The sequence below is a fragment of the Saccopteryx bilineata genome, chromosome 2 (genome assembly GCF_036850765.1).
Source record: "Saccopteryx bilineata isolate mSacBil1 chromosome 2, mSacBil1_pri_phased_curated, whole genome shotgun sequence".
NCBI lineage: Eukaryota > Metazoa > Chordata > Mammalia > Chiroptera > Emballonuridae > Saccopteryx > Saccopteryx bilineata.
In genome coordinates, this window is record NC_089491.1 from 170,453,123 (window position 1) to 170,478,812 (window position 25,690).

Consider the following 25,690-nt stretch of genomic DNA (forward strand, 5'->3'; position numbering starts at 1 on the left):
TGAGCCTGCGCTCAAGCTGGTGACCTCGGGGTCTTGAACCTGGGTCCTCGGCATTCCAGTCCGACGCTCTATACACTGTGCCACCGCCTGGTCAGGAATCTAGTCTAACTATTGAGTTTAAAAATCTTCAGAATTCTGGTGTGCTGTGGGGCAGCTGTGTTAGGCTTGATCGCTGGTTTACTGGCTGTAAGCTCTTTGCCTGATTAGTGCGTGAGCATGTGGCAGTGCCACGTGAATATGGCCTCTGTAAGGCTATAGGTGCTTGTACTCAGGGCAGCACAGATGTGTGGGTTGCCTGGCCGCCACTGTGAGGAACCATTTTGCTGTTTGTTTGCCTGAGAGGCAGTTTCCCCTGCCTGTGTGCTTGTTCACCCTTGTGAGCCTTCATTAAATGGAATGGTTCTAACCCTATCTGGCTCTGCAGTTTTTCTGCCGTCTGCCTGAATCCAGTGTCATCCTGCCTGGCCTTGGCCACCAGTATTACATATGCAATTAGGTATTTTTTTCAATTTTGTCATAGATCTTTTAATTGATTCATTGTTAACATAATGGCTAACACATTTACCTAATTTTACAGTGGTCAGACTTGAATGCATATTTATGGAAGATTTCAGTAAAGGATCTGGGGTAACAGAAGAATCTGCTTTTAGGTAATTAGATCCCGAACATAAAGATTAATTCTTTTCATTAACTAGCTGGTACAGTAATTTGGGGGGAGAACATTTTTCTTCCCTCAGAAATGTTAAAAAATTTGTAATAATAATCAATTGCATCAGTTAGATCAGTGTCCCAGGTTGATGCTCTACCTATTGAACCATTTCTGGTCAGGCTTTTTTTTTCTTTTTTTTAATAATGAGAGCTACAGTTGACTCTTGAACAATATGGGTTTGAACTGTTCGGGTCCACTTATACTTGGATTTTTTTCAGTAAACATACAATGCTGTAAATGTGGGTTTATTTTTTAATTTTTTCATTGATTTGAGAGAGAGAAAGAGGAAGGGGGGAGAGAGAAGGAGGGAGAGAAGCATCAACTTGCCATTCCACTTAGTTCCATTTAATTGCACACTAATTTATTGTTTCTTGTATATGCCCTGATGGGATTGAACTTGTGATCGTGGTATGCTGGGACAATGCTTTTATTCACTTTGCCACCTGGGCAGGGCTATGATTTTCTTAATATTTTCTTTGTTCTAGCTTACTGTATTATAGGAATGTGGAATATAATAATACACAAAATGTGTGTTCATCAACTTTTTATGTTATTAGTAAAGCTTCCAGTCAACAGTAGGCTATTAGTAGTTATGTTTTGAGGGATTCAAAAGTTATATGTGGATATCTGACTGCATGAGGTGTCAACATCTTTAACCTTGTGTTGTTCAAGAGCCTGCTGTACCCTTGCCCTTCCGTGCCCAGGTTCATTCTATTAACTAAGGAAAAGTTTTATTCTTTTTTTCTCAGCTTGCTGAACTAAAGCAGGAATGTCTAGCTCGTGGTTTGGAGACCAAGGGAATAAAACAAGATCTCATCAACAGGCTCCAGGCCTATCTTGAAGAGCATGGTGAGTGCTTTGTGAAGGCAAAGAGTGATATGATTGAGGGTATTAATTTTTAGGTTCTGCCATATGGATGATTTCTTCTTTTCTTTTAGATTGTTGATGTAAGCTCTTAATTAACTATATTAAGAAAACTCTTGGTTATCCAGAATAGTAGTTATAATGCAAAGAAACATTTTCCCTTTTTTAATACACTGTAATTTTATTTCAGCAAATTATTTAAAAGGAAGTATGGTAAAACAAGTATCATTAGCCTGAGAATTGGAAGACTTAAATTCTAATTCCTCTTATACCACAAATACTAGGTAACTGTGGACAGTCACTGTTTACATGGCTTACTGTTTATGATTGTCCTAATATATGAAATGAGATAAGTGTCTCCACCCTTGAAATTCATGAACTTTGGTAACCCTGGTCCCCTCTAGTTTTGATATTCTCTAATTTTGCCTATCTTTTTCTTTTTTGAGAGACAGAGAGAGGGAGAGGGTCCGGATAGGGATAGACAGACAGGAAGGAGAAAGATGAAAAACATCAATTCTTTGTTGTAGTACTATATTTGTGATTTTTTTGTTTGTTTTGGTGGGGTTTTTTTGTGACAGAGGGACAGACAGGAAGGGAGAGAGATGAGAAGCATCAATTCTTCGTTGCGACACCTTAGTTGTTCATTGATTGCTCTCATCTGTGCCTTGACGGGGAGAGGGGGTGGCTAGAGCAGAGTGAGTAATCTCTTGCTCAAGCCAGTGACCTGGGGCTTCAAGCCAGCGACCATGGAGTCATGTCTATGATCCCACGCTCAAGCCAATGACCCCATGCTCAAGCTGGCACCTTGGGGTTTCGGACCTAGGTCCTCCACATCCCAGTCTGGCGCTCTGTCCACTACACCACCACCTGGTCAGGCTAATTCTGCCTTTTTAAAAACTGCACTTAAGGGCCCTGGCCAGTTGGCTCAGCGGTAGAGCGTTGGCCTAGCGTGCGGAGGACCCGGGTTTGATTCCCGGCCAGGGCACACAGGAGAAGCGCCCATTTGCTTCTCCACCCCTCCGCCGCGCTTTCTTCTCTGTCTCTCTCTTCCCCTCCCGCAGCCAGGGCTCCATTGGAGCAGAGATGGCCCGGGCGCTGGGGATGGCTCTGTGGCCTCTGCCTCAGGCGCTAGAGTGGCTCTGGTCGCAACATGGCGACGCCCAGGATGGGCAGAGCATCGCCCCCTGGTGGGCAGAGCGGTGCCCCTGGTGGGCGTGCCAGGTGGATCCCGGTCGGGTGCATGGGAGAGTCTGTCTGATTGTCTCTCCCTGTTTCCAGCTTCAGAAAAATGAAAAAAAATAAAAATAAAAAAAATAAAAATAAAAACTGCACTTAAGGCACACTATTATCCCATGTTTTATTTCAACTCATTTCTTTTCTTCCAGCTCCCTTAACCGTTCTAATGTGTTTGATAGGTATTTTTTTTGTCTTCATCCTTGTAAAACCATAAAAATACTGTACAGAATTTTATTTTGGGAAAACAAAGTATTTATAATTTTAGCCTGAGTATAGTGATTGATGTGGTTTTGTAGCAGAGCTTGACCTGTACAGTATTTTTATGTAGTTGGCAATGAGGTTATGGCCTTGGTTTATTGCTCTTTTTTCTTTAAATGTGGATTTTTTTTTCAGATGTATACGTGTACCCTATGGCTGCATGGTCATTTAGTCTATTTATTGTATTCTATGATATATAGAATCTACCACACTTTAATTCACCCAGTGATAGACATCTGTATTGTCTCCTGAACTACTACTTTTGTATACCTTCATGAGAATCTTCCTGGGATATATACCCTGGAATGGGTAATACTTACTTATTAATGTATGCTTAATATTACTAAGCACTGTCCAGTTGCTTTCCAGAATTGTTCTGTAAATCTACGGAGTGCATGAGAGCTCTTGTATCACCTCCACAAATCAAAACTTGGCACCATCCGCCTGACCAGGTGGTGGTGCAGTGAATAGAGCATTGGACTGGAATGCCAAGGACCCAGGTTTGAGACCCTGAGGTCACCAGCTTGAGCGCAGGCTCATCTGGTTGGACCCAAGGTTGCTGGCTCGAGCAAAGGGTTACTCGGTCTGCTGAAGGCCCTCGGTCAAGGCACATATGAGAAAGCAATCAATGAACAACTAAGGTGTCGCAATGCACAACGAAAAACTAATGATTGATGCTTCCTATCTCTTCGTTCCTGTCTTTCTGTCCCTACCTATCCCTCTCTCTGACTCTCTCTCTGTCTCTGTAAAAAACAAAACAAAAAACTTGGCACCATCCTATCAAGTGGCCTAATTTTTGCTAATCTATTGATTATTTCAATTTAACATTTCTCTGTTAAAAAGTTTTGGCCCTGGCCGGTTGGCTCAGTGGTAGAGCGTTGGCCTAGCGTGCGGAGGACCCGGGTTCGATTCCCGGCCAGGGCACATAGGAGAAGCGCCCATTTGCTTCTCCACCCCTCCGCCGCGCCTTCCTCTCTGTCTCTCTCTTCCCCTCCCGCAGCCAAGGCTCCATTGGAGCAAAGATGGCCCGGGCGCTGGGGATGGCTCCTTGGCCTCTGCCCCAGGCGCTAGAGTGGCTCTGGTCGCAACATGGCGACGCCCAGGATGGGCAGAGCGTCGCCCCCTGGTGGGCGTGCCGGGTGGATCCCGGTCGGGCGCATGCGGGAGTCTGTCTGACTGTCTCTCCCTGTTTCCAGCTTCAGAAAAATGCAAAAAAAAAAAAAAAAAAAAGTTTTAACATTTCTTGTGTTCATTTTTGGGTTTCTCTCTTGCTCACTGTTCTTTTGGGGTTTCCATCATTTGCTTGTCAGTTTGCAAGCCATTTTATTTATTTATTTATTTATTTATTTATTTATTTATTTATTTATTTGGTGACAGAGACAGAGAGGGACAGATAGGGACAGCCAGACAGGAAGGGAGAGATGAGAAGCATCAATTCTTTTTTGTGGCACCTTAGTTATTCATTGACTGCTTTCTCATATGTTCCTTGACTGGGTGGCTACAGCGAGTAAGTGACCCCTTGCTCAAGCCAGTGACCTTGGGCTTCAAGCCAGTTATCATGGGGTCATGTCTATGATCACACTCTCAAGCCAGTGACCCCATGCTCAAGCTGGTAAGCCTGTGCTCAAGCTGGTGACCTCAGAATTTCGAATCTGTGTCCTCTGCATTCCAGTTCGATGCTCCATCCAATGTACCGCTGCCTGGTCAGGCTCCCGTATTACTTTATATTAATATTTAAGTTTGACCTCATCACATTTATTTCTTCAGTCCAGCTGGAGTTTCAACAGTTTTATCTCTTCCATATGGAGCACATATTATGAACATTAGTCTACTTTCATTATTGAATTTTATTTTGGGAAAACAAAGTATTTATAATTTTAGCCTGAGTATAGTGATTGATGTGGTTTTGTAGCAGAGCTTGACCTGAATATTTTAATATTTTTTAGCTGAAGAGGAGGCAAATGAAGAAGATGTACTGGGAGATGAAACAGAGGTGAGTTGGAAAGAGTAAGGTTAGTCATTGGCCTGGAAATGTGCCACTCTCTAGGTCACATTGCTTAACATCAGTCATTAAAGAGTTTAAATGCTAACTTATTAGGGGAGCATAGAGGGGGACTGAAGGTTCTGAAAGCCTGGTTCATTTTGGAGTTCTCATATTCTGTATTGACAGGTTTTTACTCTTCGTTTATGTTAACTATCTTGTTCATTTGGTTTTAGGAAGAAGAACCAAAACCTATAGAATTGCCTGTTAAAGAGGAAGAGCCACCTGAAAAAACTGTTGATGTGTAACTATCTCTTTTATAATCTGAGTACAGAGCAGACAATTCTTGGTCTTTTGGCGAGCTTTCATTGATTAGTGCTTCATTCTGTTTACCTTTCATGCATTTCCATTGGCTTTTTCTTTTTTCTTTTTTTTTTCTTTTTTTTTTCTTTTTTTTTTCTGAAGCTGGAAACGGGGAGAGACAGTCAGACAGACTCCCACATGCGCCCGACCGGGATCCACCCGGCACGCCCACCGGGGGCGACGCTCTGCCCACCAGGGGGCGACGCTCTGCCCCCTCTGGGGCGTCGCTCTGCCGCGACCAGAGCCACTCTAGCGCCTGGGGCAGAGGCCAAGGAGCCATCCCCAGCGCCCGGGCCATCTTTGCTCCAATGGAGCCTTGGCTGCAGGAGGGGAAGAGAGAGACAGAGAGGAAGGAGGGGGTGCGGGGGTGGAGAAGCAAATGGGCGCTTCTATGTGCCCTGGCCGGGAATCGAACCCGGGTCCCCCGCACGCCAGGCCGACGCTCTACCGCTGAGCCAACCGGCCAGGGCCTCCATTGGCTTTTTCATTTCTCATTATATCATACATTTTCAGAAGAGTATTTCATTTCAAATATATGGTCTCAGTGAAGCAAAGTAGTTTGTCTCTGGGTTATGTAATAAATAATTAGGGCCAAGAGATTTCAAGCCCAGACAAAATTTAGGTCTTCTAGTCTTCGTCGTATCACCATAATAGATGACTCTCTTTCTATATAGAGAATCATACAGATTCTCTGAATATAAGGAATTTTATAAGGGAAGAGGGTACTGACAGAGATTTTGTCTCTCAACACTGTTCTCTCTTTCTGCTTTACATGGAGGAGGGGAGAACAAAGTAGTGTGGAAAGTAGATCTTGACTTATATAAACTGTCTCACAGTGTTGTCATAAACATTTTTTATTTAGGGTATTTTATACAGATGTCTGGCCATCTTATACTGCAACACATAACAGTTGAGTCCTTTTTAACATTTTTGTTCTTCATAACTGTATTAATGCATTTAATTGTAACAGGCAACATATGGACTAGTAAAAAAGTCAAACAGTGTATACACTTAAGTACCCAGTGTATACACTCAAGTACTCCACCCCCATCTGATTTCCTAGAGGCTTTCAGTATATTCTTTTGTAATATTTTACATAGTGTTTCTATATATGTGTAAATACAGATACATAGGCATATACTATACATGTTTTTGGCTTAATTTTTTTTACATACAGAGATCTTTCTGTATCATTAAATAATAATGTTCTTAGTTAGATGTTATTTACTAGGTAACGTTCTAAATGTTACATATTCCTTTAATTCACATCAACCCAATGAAATAGGGATAATTATCCCAGTACGTGGCAGGTCCCTTTTTGTAGCTTGTTATTATGGGAAATTGCAAGTATATGTAAAAGTTATGAGAATAGCATGATAGACTCTCAGGTATCCGTTTACCCAGAATTAGTAGTTACCAGCTTAGAAGCTTAATCTTTCTAGCAAGAAATAGCACTCCATTCCAGGGGTGAACAGTAATTTCACCATTCTCCTATTGATTAACATTTAGATCATTCGTATTAGCAAAAATGCAGTGCTACTACACATTCTTATCTAACTTTTTTTACTTATGCAAGTATGTTCATAGGATAGCTCTCTGGATATGCTGCATCACGGGGGATGTGCACTTAATGTTTTATTAGGTTTTATCAAATATTACTGCTTTTAAAGTCTTTTAGTTATCTTCTGTCATAGGAGTTTTGTGTATAGATAGAATGCTTTGAGAAGATCATTTATGGAGGTGGTTTTCAACCTTTTACACTTGGGGACTGGTGAAAATAGAATTATTTCGGAAATTACTAAGGCCAGGTATCACTTGGAGCATAAGTAAATTCTACTAAGATGATTGATTGGGTCTGTATTTTTTATACAACATCATGCTGGTTAGCTCTTTTGTGGACTGGCACAAAATTTCTGGCAGACTAACAGTTGAAAACACTGGTTTATAGGCCAGCTCTAAAATAAAGATGTTTTGAGGACTTCTGGGGCAAGAAGGAAGATTAGGTAAATACAGTGATAATTGGCTTGTGTGGTTTTAAATTAATGAAGTTGGAAAATTTGTGATTCGTTATTCTTTGAATATGTAATATCTGTAATCTGTTTAAAAGGCTTTAATTTTATTAATGAATTTCTAAGCAGGGAAATTGAATGTGTGGCAGTGATGATTTTGTTCTTTAGAGGAAAGTAGTGGTTAAGACTAAAATATAGCACAGAAAGGTTCTGGATCTGTGTAGTTTAGAGAGTGTTTTTAGTATGTGATTGTGGGTCAGAGAGAAATTTCTCAGTGAAATGGTGAAATTTCCCATGAATCCCAGAACGTGATGTGTTTTTATTGCTTGTGCTTAATTGTGCTCTGAGGTATACTGCAACGATTGTGCTTTGAGACAGGAATGTGAAGGAAGTCATTAGTCTGGGGTTGGTGGGAAGGACTGTTTTCTTGATGGCATTGGACTTCAAGAAAAACATTAAACTTTAGTGTCCCTTTTTGCCTGAACAAGACAGAAGGTTGGGGGGAAATGACCAGAAAATGGGAAGAATTCAGATGTTTCTTATTTTATTTTTATTTTTAGGGAGAGAGGGAGAGAAAAGGGGTGGGGTAAAGGGAGGGGAGGGAGAGAATATCAATTGTTGTTCCATGCATTCATTGGTTGAGTCCTTCCTGTATGTACCCTGACTGAGGATCAAACCCACAACCTTAGCACATGGGGATCAACTGAGCTGCCTGGCCAGGTTTAGAAATTTCTTTAAAGTCAGAATATTTAGGGCTAATTTAGGTCCTTTGAACATTCAAGAGCAGATCTGCTTGCTTTATTTTTGGCTTGAGGGTCTACAAAAATATTCCTGTTTCTAGTTTGATTTTTTTGCCCCCAATCAAGTCAGTTAAATATTGTAGGATTTAGTTATGGTCAATAGGGGGCACCCATTGCTTATCTGTTACTCCAGGGACCTCCAACAAAGGATGGAGGAGAGAGTTCCTGTTCCAGAATTGCTTCCTCTGAAAATGCCATTAAAACATTACTACCTTGCAGAGCATCAAATGGGAAAAGTGTCTGGGATATTGGAACAAAAGCCATCCATGTCTCTAAATGAGGGACCTTAATGAGTCTGGTTATGACCCACAGTTTTATGGGAGTTGTTTGGTAAAGGGCTAAAGCCCTTCCATTTATCCTAAGTACTTCCGAACTTTGTCTCCCACCCCTCTGGTCCCTCCTCCTTTGTTTTTTCTTAAGCCTTTTGACTAGTAACTTAATATGTTTTCCTAATTCAGACTCCCCTTACCTTTCTTTCTTCCCACTCCCTTTGCCATTTTTATTTGTCCCCTTTTGACTATTCAGCTGAGGCTACAGTCCCCGTGGGAGAAATAAGGGATTTGTAAAAGAAAGAAACCAGAGCTTGTAGAGCACACATTAATGGTTTCTGTGATAAAAATTGAGAGTTGATATTTAAATGAGGGTTAGAGGAATAGTTATTAGTTCAGAAGTAAATTTAAAGTTTCTAAAAGTAAATCAAATGGTTTCTTATATTGATTAAATATTTCTCTTCAGCACAATATTTAACCAGACTTCTTTCCTAATAATTTTCTTATACTTTAGCAAAGTAGCTTTCTCTGTTATTTGAACTCTTATCAGTAAGTGACAGTTCAAGGAACTGAAGTTCTAATGGGCTTTATGGTTTTTTGGACTAAGGGGTAGCGGAGAGCTATGGGGCAGAGGACATGATTCAGGTGAATTACATTTTTTTTGGAGATAAATTCTTATACAGTTCTTAAGTTTTAGTTTAGGATATCGGTTTTCTGACTTTAAGAATCTTCTTTTTTCCAGAGCAGCAGAAAAGAAAGTGGTAAAAATTACATCTGAAATACCACAGACTGAGGTAGGTATTCTGCTCATGCTCAGTGGTAGAAGAGCAATCTCTCAGTGTATCTTTCTGTTTCTTCCCTGTATTTTATCTGTATCATAATTTAAAATTTTACTCACAGGAAAGCAATCAATGAACAACTAAGAAGTCGCAACGCGCACAACGAGAAACTGATTATTGATGCTTCTCATCTCTCTCCGTTCCTGTCTGTCTGTCCCTGTCTATCTCTGCCTCTGTAAAAAAAAAAAAAAAAAAAAAAAATTTTACTCACAGGCTGAAAACCCATATTGACAGATTTTGGTATTGATATGTTTTTCCACAAACCATTCTTGAGAAATTTTGGAGCTGGCATAATCACTTTTTGAAGCCCGGGTATTTTTGTATGTAGCACTATGGTCTTAGTGGTAACTCTCTTTAGGGTGTTTACAAACTAGTATTGGGAGGATTATACCTTGGAAGAGATGAAAAGTAGCAAGGGGAAATGTCAGCCTCAAGTAACAACTCACTAGCTGGTGAGATTGAGATTTCTCTGGATTCTGTCATAAGATCTCTGAAACTAGGTCCCAGTTGAGATTTATGCTTTTTTGGTACCTTTAAAGTAAAGGTGGCATAGGACAAAACTGCCTCATTTCTTTTTTTTTTTCTTTTTTTTTATAAAGACAGAGTCAGAGTGAGGGATAGAGAGGGACAGACAGACAGGAATGGAGAGATGAGAAGCATCAATCATCAGTTTTTCGTTGCGCATTGCGACACCTTAGTTGTTCATTGATTGCTTTCTCATATGTGCCCTGACCGTGGGCCTTCAGCAGACCGAGTAACCCCTTGCTCGAGCCAGCGACCCTGGGTCCAAGCTGGTGAATTTTTGCTCAAACTACATGAGCCTGCGCTCAAGCTGGTGACCTCGGGGTCTCGAACCTGGGTCTTCCGCATCCCAGTCCAACGCTCTATCCACTGTGCCACCGCCTGGTCAGGCAAAAAACTGCCTCATTTCTAACTGAAAGAGTACTATTACCAGTTTTAGAACCAAGGTATTCCTTTGATCCCTTTTTTAAGGTCAACCAGACAAGCTTTTTATCTTGACTTTGTGCACAATGTGAGTTTTATTTTATTCCTTCTGTTTTGTTTTTGAGGACATGAATGTAATAATGGTTTTTCTGTGTTTGCTATCTGGAAAGCGCTGTTGAGTTAAGCCCTTGAATGGCTATAACCTAATATCTACTAGGATTGTCAATATTCTCAGTTTGTTTGTTTGTTTGTTTTAACAGGAAGTTGGAGAGAGGACAGATAGGCACAGAAAGACAGGAAAGGAGAGAGAAATGAGAAGCATCAATTCTTCATTGCAGCACCTTAGTTGTTCATTGATTGCTTTCTCATATGCACCTTGACTAGGGGGAGCTATAGCAGAGCGAATGACCCTTTGCTCAGGCCAGCGACCATGGGGTCATATCTATGACCCTGCACTCAAGCTAGTGAGCCCATGCTTAAGCCAGCAACCTGGGGTTCAAACCTTGGTCCTCCACATCCCAATCCAACGCTCTATTTACTGTGCCACCGCCTGTTCAGGTGGTATTCTCAGTTTAGACCCTAAGAAATTATTTCTGATGTTCTAAAGATACACACCTAAACAACTTTTCTCTTAAAAGAAGGAAATCAGAAATTGAATTTTTCTCCTCCCCCCCCTTTTTTGGTCCATTATCGCTTAGAGAATGCAGAAGAGAGCTGAACGATTCAATGTACCTGTGAGCTTGGAGAGTAAGAAAGCTGCCCGGGCAGCTAGGTGAGTGTCCCCAGCCTTTTGGACCTGAGATCATGATAGTGTGAAGGTGAGGGAGTGGGATCCAAGATTTTAAATATAATTGTTGACTTGAAGTAGGATATAGGCCTTACTAAAAAGAAACATTTTTTGCCTTCTTCAGAACTTTGGATATAATAGCTGTATACGGGACTTATTAACTAGCAGAGTTTTTAATAGGTAAATGTCAGGAACTGACTGCCACTCTCAATTCTGATAAGGCTTCCTTTTAGCTTATTATCTGGACTCTTGGTGAGAAAAAGTAAACAGAACTTCTTTCATGGGGTTGTTAGAATTAGCTAATGATTGCAAGGCTTGAGATCACAAGCAAGAAGTGCCATATGTACACCTTTACACGGAGACCAGAAGTGTGAACAGCTTCCTAAATGTAGCTTGTTTTTCTTTCTACAGATTTGGGATTTCTTCAGTACCATCAAAAGGTAAGCATACAGAGACTCTTTTGAGAAAATTATATTATTTTCTGGTGCAGCAGATTTTATTTTTCCAAGTTAAGGTAAACTTGTTAGCTTTAGAAACTTTTAAGAAGTTATAACATTTTATCTTTTTGCTTTGGATAAAACTGTACTTAAGTCTTGCTGGACAATTTAGAGAAGGTACTGAAGTTGTAAGAATAGGAAGAAGTGCCAACATCTGTTTCCCCTTTTTTGGACATTTTCAGAAGAGTTTATAGTATCTCTCTTACTTACTATGATGTCTCAAATCAGCATATAATTATTATATACTGTCCAGCATTATACTGGCTAGTGTAATAGTAAAGAGAAAGAGTCTTCCTTACTTCAACAATCTTACTTCTAGGGTTTACAAGGAAATAAACTTTGGATATACTTAAAGACTTAGCCACAATGATTATCACACATTGTTTATAGTGATCTGTAACTGCAAATTGTGGTATACAGTAGAGAATTGGTAAAATGTGCACTATAATGTAGTGGAAGACCATTCGGATGTTTGAAATTATATTAAAGAATATTTGTTAAAGCCTGACCATGTGGTGGCGCAGTGGATAGAGCGTTGGACTGGGACACGGACAATCCAGGTTTGAAACCTCGAGGTCACCAGCTTGAGCCCAAGGTCACTGGCTTGAGCAAGGGGTCACTCAGTCTACTATAGCCCCCCCCACCCCCTGTCAAGGCCCATAGGAGAAAGCAGTCAGTGAACAACTAAGGTGCTGCAACAAATTGATGCTTCTTATCTCTCTCCCTTCCTGCCTGTCCCTCTCTCTGTCACAAAGGAAAAAAAAAAGATTTGTTAGAAAGATATTAAGTAAAAAAAAGCAAGTAATAAAATTTGCATTATGTTTCCATTTTAGTAATAAAACTGCATGTATGGCTAGGAAAAAAGATTAGAAGGGGGCCCTGGCCGGTTGGCTCAGCGGTAGAGCGTCGGCCTGGTGTGCGGGGGACCCGGGTTCGATTCCCGGCCAGGGCACATAGGAGAAGCGCCCATTTGCTTCTCCACCCCCACCCCTCCTTCCTCTCTGTCTCTCTCTTCCCCTCCTGCAGCCAAGGCTCCATTGGAGCAAAGATGGCCCGAGCGCTGGGGATGGCTCCTTGGCCTCTGCCCCAGGTGCTAGAGTGGCTCTGGTCATGGCACAGCGACCCCCCCGAAGGGGCAGAGCTTCGTCCCTGGTGGGCGTGCCGGGTGGATCCCGGTCGGGCGCATGCGGGAGTCTGACTGTCTCTCCCAGTTTCCAGCTTCTGAAAAAAAAAAAAAAAAAAGAAAAGATTAGAAGGGCATATACTAAATTGTTATTACTCGTTATCTCTCTCTTTTTTTTTTTTTCATTTTTCCAAAGCTGGAAACGGGGAGGTAGTCAGACAGACTCCGGTATGCGCCTGATCGGGATCCACCCGGCACGCCCACCAGAGGGTGACGCTCTGCCCCTCCGGGCGTCGCTCTGCTGCATCCAGGGCCACCCCAGCGCTTGAGGCAGAGGCCACAGAGCCATCCCCAGCGCCCGGGCCATCTTTGCTCCAATGGAGCCTCGACTGGCGGGAGGGGAAGAGAGAGACAGAGAAGAAGGAGAGGGGGAGGGGTGGAGAAGCAGGTGTGCCCCTCTCCTGTGTGCCCTGGCCGGGAATTGAACCCAGGACCCATGCACACCAGGCCGACGCTCCACCGCTGAGCCAACCGGCCAGGGCCTACTCATTATCTCTAGGTAGAATTTTGAGTGACTTTTTGCTTGTCTTTAAAATTTCTACAGTGAATATGCATTATATAATAAATTAGGGGGAAAAGTTACTAGTTTTAAAAGGACACAGTTTCTGTTCTCAGAGACTAAAACTTCAAATGTACTCTTTTAATTCAGTCCAGTCTTCCTAGTGACCTGTTCATAGTTTCAAGTGTGTTAAGTAAATGTCCGGCCTGCCTGACCAGGCGGTGGCGCAGTAGATAGAGCTTTAGACTGCGACATGGAGGACCCAGATTTGAAACCCCAAGGTTACTAGCTTGAGCATGGGGTCGCTGGCTTGAGCCCAGAGGTTGCTGGCTTGAGCAAGGGGTCACTCACTCTGCGGTAGCCCCCCCAGTCAAGGCACAAGTGAGAAAGCAATCAATGAACAACGAAGGTGCCACAACCAAGAATTGATGCTTCTCACCTCTCTTCATTCCTGCCTGTCTGTTCCTATCCCTCTCTGTCTCTGTTACACACAAAAAAAGTAAAAGAAAATGTTCTGCTTGACCTGTGGTAGTGCAGTGGGTAAAGCGTCAACCTGGAATGCTGAGGTCACTGGTTTGAAACCCTGGGCTTGCCTGGTCGAGGCACATATGGGAGTTGATGGTTCTTGTTCCTCCCTCGCTTTTCTCTCTCTCTCTGAAATGAATAAATAAAATCTTTTTTAAAAAAAGAAAATATCGCCTGACCAGGTGGTGGCGCAGTGGATAGAGTGTCGGACTGGGATGCGGAAGGACCCAGGTTCGAGACCCCGAGGTCGCCAGCTTGAGCGCGGGCTCATCTGGCATGAGCAAAGAGCTCACCAGCTTGGACCCAAGGTCACTGGCTCCAGCAGGGGGTTACTTGGTCTGCTGAAGGCCCACGGTCAAGGCACATGTGAGAAAGCAATCAATGAACAACTAAGAAGTCGCACGCGCAAAGAGAAACTGATGATTGATGCTTCTCATCTCTCTCCATTCCTGTCTGTCTGTCCCTATCTCTGCCTCTGTAAAAAAAAAAAAAGAAAGAAAATATCCTCCAAAGATCTTAAAGTATTTTGCTGTGCTTTTTAAAATTAATTTTATTTTAAAATGTTTATTTATTGATTTTAGAGAGTTGAGAGAGAGAGAGAAAGGCAGTGGGGCAGAAGTAGCAATCATCAATTGTAGTTGTTGCTTCTCATATGTGCCTTGACCAGGCAAGCCCAGAGCTTTGAACAGACAACCTCAGTGTTCCAGGTCGATGCTTTACCCACTGTGCCACCACAGTTCAGGCTGCCCTTTTTTTTTTTTTTAAAGACCAGCCAAATTCTGGCCACTATCACTGTGTGTTTTAGAAATAAGATATTTTCTGCCCTTTAGTTATGTCAAGAGATTTAAAATAGGATTGGTGATAGTACAACAAAAATTGTTAAAGATGTTAGGTCAGGTGTGGCCAACAGTTTTTGCCCCCGGGCCAGATTAGGAAGAAAACTTCTCACGGGCCGGATGAAATATTAAAATTAAAAAATGTTAAATACAAAAATGACTCGTTTAAGTAAACAAAATTTTATTATGTAATTTGTTTATGAATAAATGTGAGTGAAAAAAATTTTAATATACAATATTATTTTAATAAAAATATAATTACATACTGTATAAATATCCAAACTGTATTGCAATCAATTGAAACAATAATTAATAGAATGAGCTTGAAGGGGTTATATTGCAAATCAATTATTTTGTTTTACAAACAGCCTGGACACGTTTTCAGTTATCAGCTGCAGCTATTGTCTATGCTACAATGCCACTTGATTCAGCACACTTGACCACAAAAATAATGAATTGTTTGACTTTGGGTGCGCACTGGCAAACTCCGCCTAAAAGAATGTGGATTTCACATCGCCTCTAAACGTCAAACAGTTCGTATCGAGTACAAAAGTTGTAAATCTTTATAATGGAATTTTTTTAAAAAATAAAGAAGTGCCTGACCAGGTGGTGGCGCAGTGGATAGAGCATGGGACTGGGATGCGGAAGGACCCAGGTTCGAGACCCCGAGGTCGCCAGCTTGAGCGCGGGCTCATCTGGCTTGAGCAAAGAGCTCACCAGCTTGGACCCAAGGTCGCTGGCTCCTGCAAGGGGTTACTCGGTCTGCTGAAGGCCCACGGTCAAGGCATATGTGAGAAAGCAATCAATGAAAACAACTAAGAAGTCGCAACGCGCAACAAGAAACTGATGATTGATGCTTCTCATCTCTCTCCGTTCCTGTCTGTCTGTCCCTGTCTATCTCTACCTCTGTTAAAAAAAAAAAAAAAAAAAAAAGAAGTATTGTGAATCCATTCGACCAATTATTGGAAGTTAACCCTAATTTAGTCACACGCGGAATTCTTTTCTGCGTATCACTATCTTCTTAAATATCTCGATTTCCAATAATTGAAGATGCTTTTGCTTCTGAGTAGCTGAGATTTTAAAGTAGTGGAGAATATTAAAAATTTAATCGTGGGCTGCATAAACTCATTTTCGGGCCAGATCTGGCCCACAGGCCGTATGTTGGCCATGCCTGTGTTAGATGGTGCTATTTGAAGAAGGAACAAAAGTTAAAATTAATATCTAGTCTGAAAAAGAAACCTGATTAATAAAAATAATGTATAGATAATGTTTACAGTGTTAATCATATAATTCTGATATCCTAGAGCTGTAGAGTAGCTTAAAAGAATAGAAAAAAAATTTTTTTTAATAGGGACATCAATTTGTTCCTATATATACTTTGACTGGGAATTGAACCGGCAACCTCTGTGTTTCAGGATGATTCTTTAACCAACTGAGTTATCCAGCCAGGGAATAAGTAAATAATTACTGACTAGATTAGGGTTGATCCAATAAGCTAATTTACTACTTGCTTCTTAGTGATAATTTCAGGACAGATCATTGTCGTAAAAGGCTGTGATTTTAGCCTGACTGGTGGTGTTGCAGTGGACTGAGCGTCAGCCTGGGTTGCTGAAGGCCCCAGTTCGAAACCTTCGGGTTGCTGGCTAGAGTGCGGGATCATTCACATGATCCCGGGGTTGCTGGCTTGAAGCCTGAGGCCGCTGGCTTGAGCAAGAGGTCCCTGGCTCAGCTTGAGTCCCACAGTCAAGGCATGTAGGAGAAGCAATCGATAAACAAGTGGGCCCTGGCCAGTTGGCTCAGCGTTAGAGCGTCGGCCTGGCATGCGGGGGACCCGGGTTCGATTCCCGGCCAGGGCACACAGGAGAAGCGCCCATTTGCTTCTCCACCCCCCCCCCTTCCTCTCTGTCTCTCTCTTCCCCTCCCGCAGCCAAGGCTCCATTGGAGCAAAGATGGCCCGGGCGCTGGGGATGGCTCCTTGGCCTCTGCCCCAGGCGCTAGAGTGGCTCTGGTCGCGGCAGAGCTACCCCCCAGAGGGGCAGAGCATCGCCCCCTGGTGGGCAGAGCATCGCCCCTGGTGGGCGTGCCGGGTGGATCCCGGTCGGGCGCATGCGGGAGTCTGTCTGTCTCTCCCCGTTCCCAGCTTCAGAAAAATACAAAAAAAAAAAAAGAAAAGAAAAAAAATAAATAAAAATAAACAACAAGTGAATCAACTAGGAGTTGATGGTTCTCATCTCTCTCCTTCCCTCTCTATCTCTCCCTTTCTGTGTTTCTCTCTTTTTTAAAAAAAAAAGGCTGTAATTTTAACCCATGATAGTAGTTCTCGTTTTTCCAGAAATGGCTCTTTTTTTTAACAGCTTTATTGAGATATAATTCATATGCCATATAATTTATCCATTTAAAATATATAATCCAGTGTTCTTTTTTAAAATATTCACAGGGTTGTGCAGTCATCATCACAGTCGTAATTTTAGGACGTATTCACTACCCGAAAGAGAAATGCTCTACCCATTAGCAGTTGTTTCCCATCCCCTCCCCCCAAGCAACCACTGATTTTTTTCTTTATATATAAATTTGCCTTCATGTAAACAGAAGTATACAATTTGTGGTTTTTTGCAACTGAATTCTTTCACTTAGCATAATACATTCAGAGTATATCCATGTTGTACCACGTATCAGTACTTAATTTCTTTTTATTGTTGGATAACATTCCATTGTGTGGTTATACCATATTTTATCCATTCATCAGTCGATGGACATTTGGGTTGTTTTTATTTATTGGTTATTATGAATAATGCTGCTGTGAACATTCATATACAGTTGTTTTTTTTGTTTGTTTTTTCATATACAGTTTTTGTATGGATGTACGATTTCCTTTATTTGTGTGTGTGTGTGTGTGTATATATATATATACACCTAGATGTGGAATTGCTAAACAATGTGGTAAGCTTTTATTTTTTTTTGTATTTTTCTGAAGCTGGAAACAGGGAGAGACAGTCAGACAGACTCCCGCATGCGCCCGACCGGGATCCACCCGGTACGCCCACCAGGGGGCGATGCTCTGCCCCTCCGGGGCATCGCTCTGTTGTGACCAGAGCCACTCTAGCGCCTGGGGCAGAGGCCAAGGAGCCAGCCCCAGCACCCAGGCCATCTTTGCTCCAATGGAGCCTCGGCTGTGGGAGGGGAAGAGAGAGAGAGAGAGGAAGGAGAAGGGGAGGGGTGGAGAAGCAAATGGGCGCTTCTCCTGTGTGCCCTGGCCGGGAATCGAACCCGGGACTTCTGCACGCCAGGCCGACGCTCTACCACTGAGCCAACCGGCCAGGGCCCCATGTGGTAAGCTTTTTGAAGAACTGCCAAACTGTTTTCTGAAGTGGCTATACCATTTTATATTCTCATTGAATGCAGATATGATCTCTAGGTGTAACTTTTCTTTCTCTTCATAAAAAGACATTTGTCTTATATACTATTTCTATGCTAGCTAATGTAATTTGAAGACTGTTGGCTTCCTTAATGATTTTTTAAAATACTGAATAAACTTTTTCTTTTTTAGGCCTGTCATCTGACACCAAGCCTATGGTAAGAAATCTTTTTTTATACCTTAAGAGCCAAAGCTTAATTCTCTACAGTTAGTTTTAAAGTTAGAGCCTCCTCCTCCTACCCAAGTCAGAGGAAACTCTGAGATCATATGAGATTGGTTACTGATTTTTTTGTTTTTGTTTGTTTGTTTGTTTGTTTTTGTATTTTTCTGAAGCTGGAAACGGGGAGAGACAGTCAGACAGACTCCCGCATGCGCCCAACCGGGATCCACCTGGCACGCCCACCACGGGGCAATGCTCTGCCCCTCCTGGGCGTCGCTCTGCCACGACCAGAGCCACTCTAGCGCCTGGGGCAGAGGCCAAGGAGCCATCCCCAGCGCCCGGGGCCATCTTTGCTCCAATGGAGCCTTGGCTGCAGGAGGGGAAGAGAGAGACAGAGAGGAAGGGGGGGGGGGGTGGAGAAGCAAATGGGCGCTTCTCCTATGTGCCCTGGCCGGGAATCGAACCCGGGTCCCCCGCACGTCAGGCCGACACTCTACCGCTGAGCCAACCGGCCAGGGCCGGTTACTGATTTCAGTAGTGTTTTATGTCCTGAATAAAAAAGAATTGTTTGAGGTCTCAAGACGTCAAGAAAATTGCCACATCTTCAAAAATACTATAGACATCTTCTTCATACCACTCCTGTTGAAAAAATAGATAGATTTTGATAGAGGATAATCCTTGTAACTGTTTAATGATACTGGAGTTTTAGGCCTTATCCAATAACTTTGGAATATGTCTTAATTCTTTTTTTGAGAGAGATGGAGACAGACAGGAAGGGAGAGAGAGGAGAAGCATCTACTCAAAGTTGTGGCACTTTAGTTTATTGATTGCTTTCTTATATGTGCCTTGACAGGAGGCTCTAGTTGAGCCAGCGATGTTGGGCTCAAGCCAGTGACCCTGAGGTTTTGAACCTGGGACCTCAGCGTCCTTGGTTGACGCTCGATCCACTGTGTCATCACTTGGTCAGGTGGATAATGTCTAATTCTTAATTACCATGAGAGAATCTGTGAAAGCAGCCTTATGAGTTCTAGTTATAGATACTGGTTTTTTTCAGTACTATCTAGTAAATGTAAAATCAGAAAAAACGAGTAGAATAAGATACTACTGGGCCATTGTAACTAGTAGGCATGTTTAGAAAATGGAAACAAATGATGTAATGAAATATGCTGTTTTATGAAATCCTGCTCTTGGGTTTACAGTTCAGTAGCAGTGGTGGTAGTAGTAGTAATGAAAATGTTCCAAAAACTTTCAACACTGTGGCTGCATCCATGAGAATGTTCAGACTTCAGAAGAGGCTTGCCTTTGTTGTCATTCATTGTGGCAGAAAGGTTAGGTTTGACCCCAGTGAGAGCCGTGAAATCACCAAAGTCCAACTCCCATCAGCAGATTTGGAAGCTGATCAAAGGTGGACTGGTCATTTGGAAGCCTGTGACTGTCCATTTCCGGGCTTGATGCCTGGAAAACACCTTAGCCTGAAAGAAGGGTAGGCGTATGGGCAAGGTAAGCCGAAGGGTACTGCTAGTACTTGAATGCCTGAGAAGGTATCCTGGATGAGGAGGGTAAGAATTCTTCGCTGGCTGCTCAGAAGATACTGTGAATCTGAGATTGAACTCCACATGTATCATAGCATGTACTTGAAAGTGAGAGGCAACACGTTAAAAAATAAGCGGATTCTTATGGAACACATTCACAGGCTGAAGGCAGACAAGGCTTACAAGAGACTTCTGGGTGACCAGGCTGAGGTCCAACAGGTCTAAGACCACGGAAGCACACAAACCTTGTGATGAATGGCTCTAGACCAACATGGAGGAAATCATCAAAACTGTCTAAGGAGGAAGAGATGAAGAAATAAAGATTTATATATTTTTTACCTGTACACATGGTCTTGGCAATTATACACATTAATTATTCAAAATAGATTATATCTGCCTAAAAGAAAGAAATGTTACATAAGATTTGATATATCAAGGCTTCCAAGAAAAAGGAAGAAAACAGTCGTACTAGTGATAGATAGGTCTTCTGAAGAAAGTAGATCTGCAATGATATTTTCTTTTTGCTAGGAGATAGAGTTAAGAACTCTGCAGAGATAATGCATATGAATTAATTTTGGATTGTGACTGGAGGATTTGTTTGGAAGTGATGATTTAGACATTTGTTTGCTTTTTAAAGCATTGTTTGTCCTACCTTGATCTTAAACCCTCCTTAGGCTCTTGCCAGCTTTGATGAATGAAGGGGTCAGCGCTGAGTCATTACATTCCAGAAGAGGCTTTTTAATAATTAGTGGCATGGATGGGTGTTGCTTAGTTTCCTAATTTGGCTTATTTAATTATTTTTGGACCCTAGTGTTTGCCTTCTGTAATTTGTTTTGATTTTTAAAATACAGTTTGGTTTTTTCCCCTCTGTTTTTGCAGATTAATCTGGACAAGCTAAAGGAAAGAGCTCAAAGATTTGGTTTGAATGTCTCTTCAATCTCCAGAAAGGTAAAGTACTATTTTTACAACATTAGCGGTAGCTTGAAATCACTTTTTGCAAGATTAGCTAGAGTTTAGGGGCTACTAGGCTGAGACTGTAACACATTGTTTCGCACAGCCCTTTAAGATTTTTTTGACTATTATCTCTGCCCACTGACTATTGATTACATTATAAGAATTGTTTTCTAGGCCTGACCTGTGGTGGCACAATGGATCAAGTGTAGACCTGGAATGCTAAGGTGGCTGGTTTGAAACCCTGGGCTTGCTTGGTCGAGGCACATATGGGAGTTGATGCTTCCTGGCCCTTCCACCCCATGCCCACCCCCCACTTTTCTTTCTTTCTCTCTCAAATGAATAAATAAAATCTTTTTTTTTCTTTGAGACAGAGAGAGGGACAGATAAGGACAGACAGACAGGAAGGGAGAGAGAGATGAACATCAATTCTTCATTGCTGCTCTTTAGTTGTTCATTGATTGCTTTCTCATATGTGCCTTGACCCGGGGGCTACAGCAGAGCTAGTGACCCCTTGCTGAAGCCAGCGACGTTTGGGCTCAAGCCTGTGCGCCATGGGATCATGTCTGTGATCCCAAGCTCAAGCCTGTGAGCCTGTACTCAAGCCAGATGAGCCCAAGCTCAAGCAGGTGATCTCTCAGTGTTTCTGCGTCCCAGTTTGATGCTCTGTCCACTGTGCCACTGCCTGATCAGGCTAAATAAAATCTTTTAAAAAATTTTTTTAAATTAAAAAGTTATTTCACAAGGCTAATTGTTACATACAGATTGTTTTCTTAGCTTTTACTCAGGCTGTTTGAGCATGCTTTGTATTTCTCTTGGTTGTTGTGTGGTGGCAGGATTAAAAGAAGAATATTTCAAACCAGAGAAACCATCATTTAAAAAAGTGATTATTTTCTATTGAGTACGGAAATATTGAGCTCTCTTGAAATCCATTAGGGAAAATTGATTTGACAGTAGTTATATTTTTGCTCCGGAAAAAAACTGAACACTAAAAAGTAAACACTTGTGCCTTTGTGGGACTTGCAACTTTGGTTACAACTCTGTTTCATCTTCCTTTTGTGTGTGTGTATGTGTGTGAGAGAGAGGGACAGAGAGAGAGGGACACATAAGTCAGACAGGAAGGGAGAGAGATGATAAGCATCAATTCTTCATTGTGGCTCCTTGATTGTTCATTGATTGCTTTCTCATATGTGCCTTGATGGGGGGGGTGCTACTGCAGAGCAAGAGACCCCTTGCTCAAGCCAGTGGCTTTGGGCTCAAGCCAGCAACCGTGGGGTCTTGTCTATGATCCCCATACTCAAGCCAGCCACCCCGTGCTCAAGCTGGTTAGCCTGCACTCAAGCCGAAGGCTTTGGGGTTTCAAACTTGGGTCCTCTGCATCCCAGTTCAACATTCTATCCACTGTGCCACTTCCTAGTGAGGCTTTTTTTTAAGATTTTATTTATTGATATTTACAGAGAGAGGAGTGGGGGGGCGAGAAGCATTAGCTCATAGTTGCTTCACTTTAGTTGTTTGTTGGTTGCTTGTTATATGTGCCCTTGACTGGGCAAGCCCAAGGTTTTGAACTGGCAACCTTAGCATTCCAAGTTAAGGCTTTATTCACTGTGCCACCACTGATCAGCCTCAAGTTACATTTTTGATGTTTACCAGAAATATGACATCAGCTCTGTGTGCCCAGCTTGATGCTGAGACCATAGGTATTCAGTAGGAGTATTTGCTGGTTTATGTGAAATTTTTAAAAATTGAGAGTTGAGAGGTAGGCAGAGTGTGAGATTCTTAAACCACATTTAGCTTAATTGGGGAGAATTATTACAAACTCAGAGTCATTCGTGTTTTGCTAGGTGGCCAAAGGAAAGGGTACCTTGGATCTGTGGCCCTGGTTCTTATCTATTTTTATTTGTATATGAGGGTCAGGTGTCTGAGAATCCCAGCAATAACTTCACTTTTCTAGGCAATTATGTGTGTTTGTGTGTTCCATCAAATTAACAAAATTGAACATTGTACCTTCTGCTACTCAGCTCACGTGGACACATTATGGAGACAAATTTGTCCCTCACCTATACTGTCTACCTGAGTTATGTTGAAAGCATTTCATTACAGGGATATCAAATTTTCTCTTTCCTTTTCTAGAATGTTTCTTCATATTGGATCTGATTTCATTTTTAGTCCACAGGGGGCTGAGTAAAACATGAAGGGATACCTTAATTAATTTTGTGACTTTGAGCAAAGTATTAAAACTTGTTTGATCCTCATCTGTGGGGGCGTAATACCTAACACCATGTTTGTGAAGAGTAAATAATTGTGTATTCAAAATTACCTATCATAGCTACACTTTGACCCTCAGTAAATATTAGTTTTCTTTTTTTCTCAGTTCAGCTCTGTTGGCCAAATGGCTTTATGATTTAATTTTTTAAAATTGATTCTAGAGGGAGGAGAATGGGGGGAGAGATAAAGAGAAACATTGATTTGTTGTCTACTATTTATGCATACATGGGTTGATTCTTGGGACTACCCTGACCAGGGGTTGTGAATCAGCACAACCTTGGTGATTCAGGACAACACACTAACCAAAAGAGCTGCCTGGCCAGTGCCTTGGCTTTATGACTTTGTGTTGTGTGACTTCTGAGATTGATTTGATCATTGATAAGATTTCAGTTTTCATTTTAAAATCTATAAAGGGTTATAATCAGGTAATGGTAATTAACAGTTATATGAGTTAGTTACTCATATAACTAACTATATGAGTTCTCTTCTGTAATCACATTCATTGTCACATGTGTTCTAGAGTAGTGTTTTTCAAATTCTATGGCAAAGACTAGTTTTTTGGGGTTTTTAGATGATAGGAGGGGAGATAGTGAGGCAGACTCCCACATGCACCATGATTGGGATCTACCTGGCAACCCCCATTTGGGGCCAATGCTCAAATCAACCAAGCTATCTAACAAGCCATCCTCAGTGCCCTTGGCCACCCTTGAACAAATCTAGCTACTGGCTGTGGGAGGGAGAGAAGAGGGAAAAGGGGTGGGGGAGAAGCAGATGGTTGCTTCTCCTGTGTGCCGTCACTGGGGATCAAACCCCCAGACCATATACTGGGCAGATGCTCTACCACCGAGCCAACCAGCCAGGGCCAAACACTAGCTTTTTAAAATTTCCAGTTAATTGCAGAGTAGTACTTCTGTAAAATACAATAAAAATGCCACAGCAGTGTTAAATTACTTTGGAAGTTTCTAAACATACTCAGTTTCTGGACTTAATTCAGACTGTAATTATTTGGGGACCAGCACCAGGAGGCAGATCACATTTTGAGTAGCAATGTGCTTTATATAGAGTATATGACTTTCTCAAGGGACCACTTTGCTTGAAGGATTGTGACTTTTTGAAATGTCTTGAGTTCCATTTATATTGATCATAAATTCTGGTTTTCAGAATCATCCCAGTTTTAACAGTTCTGATTTTCCTCATAAACTATTGTTCCAGTAATGCTAATATTTTGCTATTTAGAACACTACTGTCCAATAGAAATTTCTGTGATGATGGAAATAGTCTATAGCAGTGGTCCCCAACTTTTTTTGGGCCACGGACCGGTTTAATGTCAGAAAATATTTTCACAGACCGGCCTTTAGGGTGGGACAGATAAATGTATCACATGACTGAGACAAGCGTCAAAAGTGAGTCTTAGATGTAACAAAGGGAATCTGATCAATCCATATATGTGGTTCTTGATCACTTGAGGAACTGAGGAACTGGATTTTTTTTTTTTTTTTTAGGTTTTTTTTTTTAGGTTTTTTAAATTAGCCTGACCAGATGGTGGTATAGTGCTCTACTGGCGAGCCAGTGCTCTACTGCTGAGCCAACTGGCCAGGGTTAACTGTTCTTTATTAACAGAGGTGATTTTGCTACCTAGTATCTTTTGGTTGGCCAAAGTAGTGAGTGACATGGTTAAATTACATATGGAACAGCAGATAAGCTCATTCTGTCCACCTTATTTTAGGGTCCTGGATTCTAGTGTAGCACCTTTTTACATAATTTTGTCACCTGTCTTTAAGTTATACAATTCTGTAGGTTCTCATTCACATAAATATGATGCCAATAGTGGTAAGTTAGTAGATGGTGTGGAGATGCCTTTTTTTCATCCTGGTATCCTAAAGGAGTGCAATGAGAAACCCACCTCCTGTCATTTCCTTTGCACAGGATTTGTGTTTACTTTATCCAGCTTAAGGCCCTGATAGCTTGCTAATTTTGGTAGATTTTGCTGTAGCTCATATATGATAAAGAGAGAGAAAGTGTGTGAGAGGGGGTGAGCCATGGATCAGTAGTTATGACTGGTTTTTTATATTTTAGATTTACAGCTTGTTTTAGATTTACAGCTTGAGCATATTACAAATTTGAGGGTATTGATCTCAGCTATTCTTCCTAGGCTTTTACATGACTGCTCATATGTTTAGTTTTTACCATTATTCGTATACTGTACACATTAGGCAGTGCACAAAAAACTTCAATCTGTCTCCCCTCCACCCCCCAGTCATCTTCCCTCTTTTGCCCTGCCAAAGAAAGGCCTGTCCGTTCATGTTTCCAGCTCAAGTCTCAGTGAATAGAATCCTGTTGGTTTAGGATAATGGGAAGTGACAGGGCAAAAAATGGCACTGGCATTTATAGACATTTTTTACACAAGAGGCTGTAAATTGTCCCCTTCAATTCTTTGGACTATTTGAGGAAAGAATGGCATGCCTTTTCTCATATAAGCTTCATGGTGACTATGGGCTGAGAAACCTTCCACCCCTAAAACAAAACCAACCCCAGATAAATAACCTCTGCCTGATTGGATCTGGTTGATCACCAGCTTGGTTTTCACTCTTGTGCTTGACTTTTTTTCTTTTTTTTTTTCTTTTTGTCACTTTTCCATGCCTCCCAAGAAAAGTAGTGTTTAGATTAGTCTTATTTGTGAAGGACTTGGCCTGGCACATGAGAAACTCATCTCTGAAAGGAATGATAGGTAGATAGAGGGAATAGATGGGAAGCTAGATCAGTTAAT

At 41.8% G+C, this 25,690-nt stretch overlaps 1 protein-coding gene and 1 pseudogene across 2 annotated transcripts in view; both read left to right on the plus strand.

Moving 5' to 3' along the window:
* SARNP (SAP domain containing ribonucleoprotein) overlaps positions 1-25,690 on the plus strand; it is a 63,444-nt gene that overhangs the window by 8,751 nt on the left and 29,003 nt on the right. The window contains exons 2-10 of one of the 2 annotated variants that reach the window (XM_066254857.1): positions 1,459-1,558; positions 5,014-5,060; positions 5,285-5,352; positions 9,232-9,283; positions 10,972-11,045; positions 11,472-11,500; positions 18,148-18,173; positions 20,587-20,655; positions 20,836-21,270. In XM_066254857.1, coding sequence (XP_066110954.1) covers positions 1,459-1,558; positions 5,014-5,060; positions 5,285-5,352; positions 9,232-9,283; positions 10,972-11,045; positions 11,472-11,500; positions 18,148-18,173; positions 20,587-20,655; positions 20,836-20,841 — 471 coding nt within the window. In that variant the 3' untranslated portion in view covers positions 20,842-21,270. Of the gene's footprint in view, positions 1-1,458; positions 1,559-5,013; positions 5,061-5,284; positions 5,353-9,231; positions 9,284-10,971; positions 11,046-11,471; positions 11,501-18,147; positions 18,174-20,586; positions 20,656-20,835; positions 21,271-25,690 lie in introns of those variants that run through there. The other variant, XM_066254856.1, reaches the window with a different exon arrangement.
* LOC136323039 (large ribosomal subunit protein eL19-like) lies at positions 19,444-20,027 on the plus strand (annotated as a pseudogene).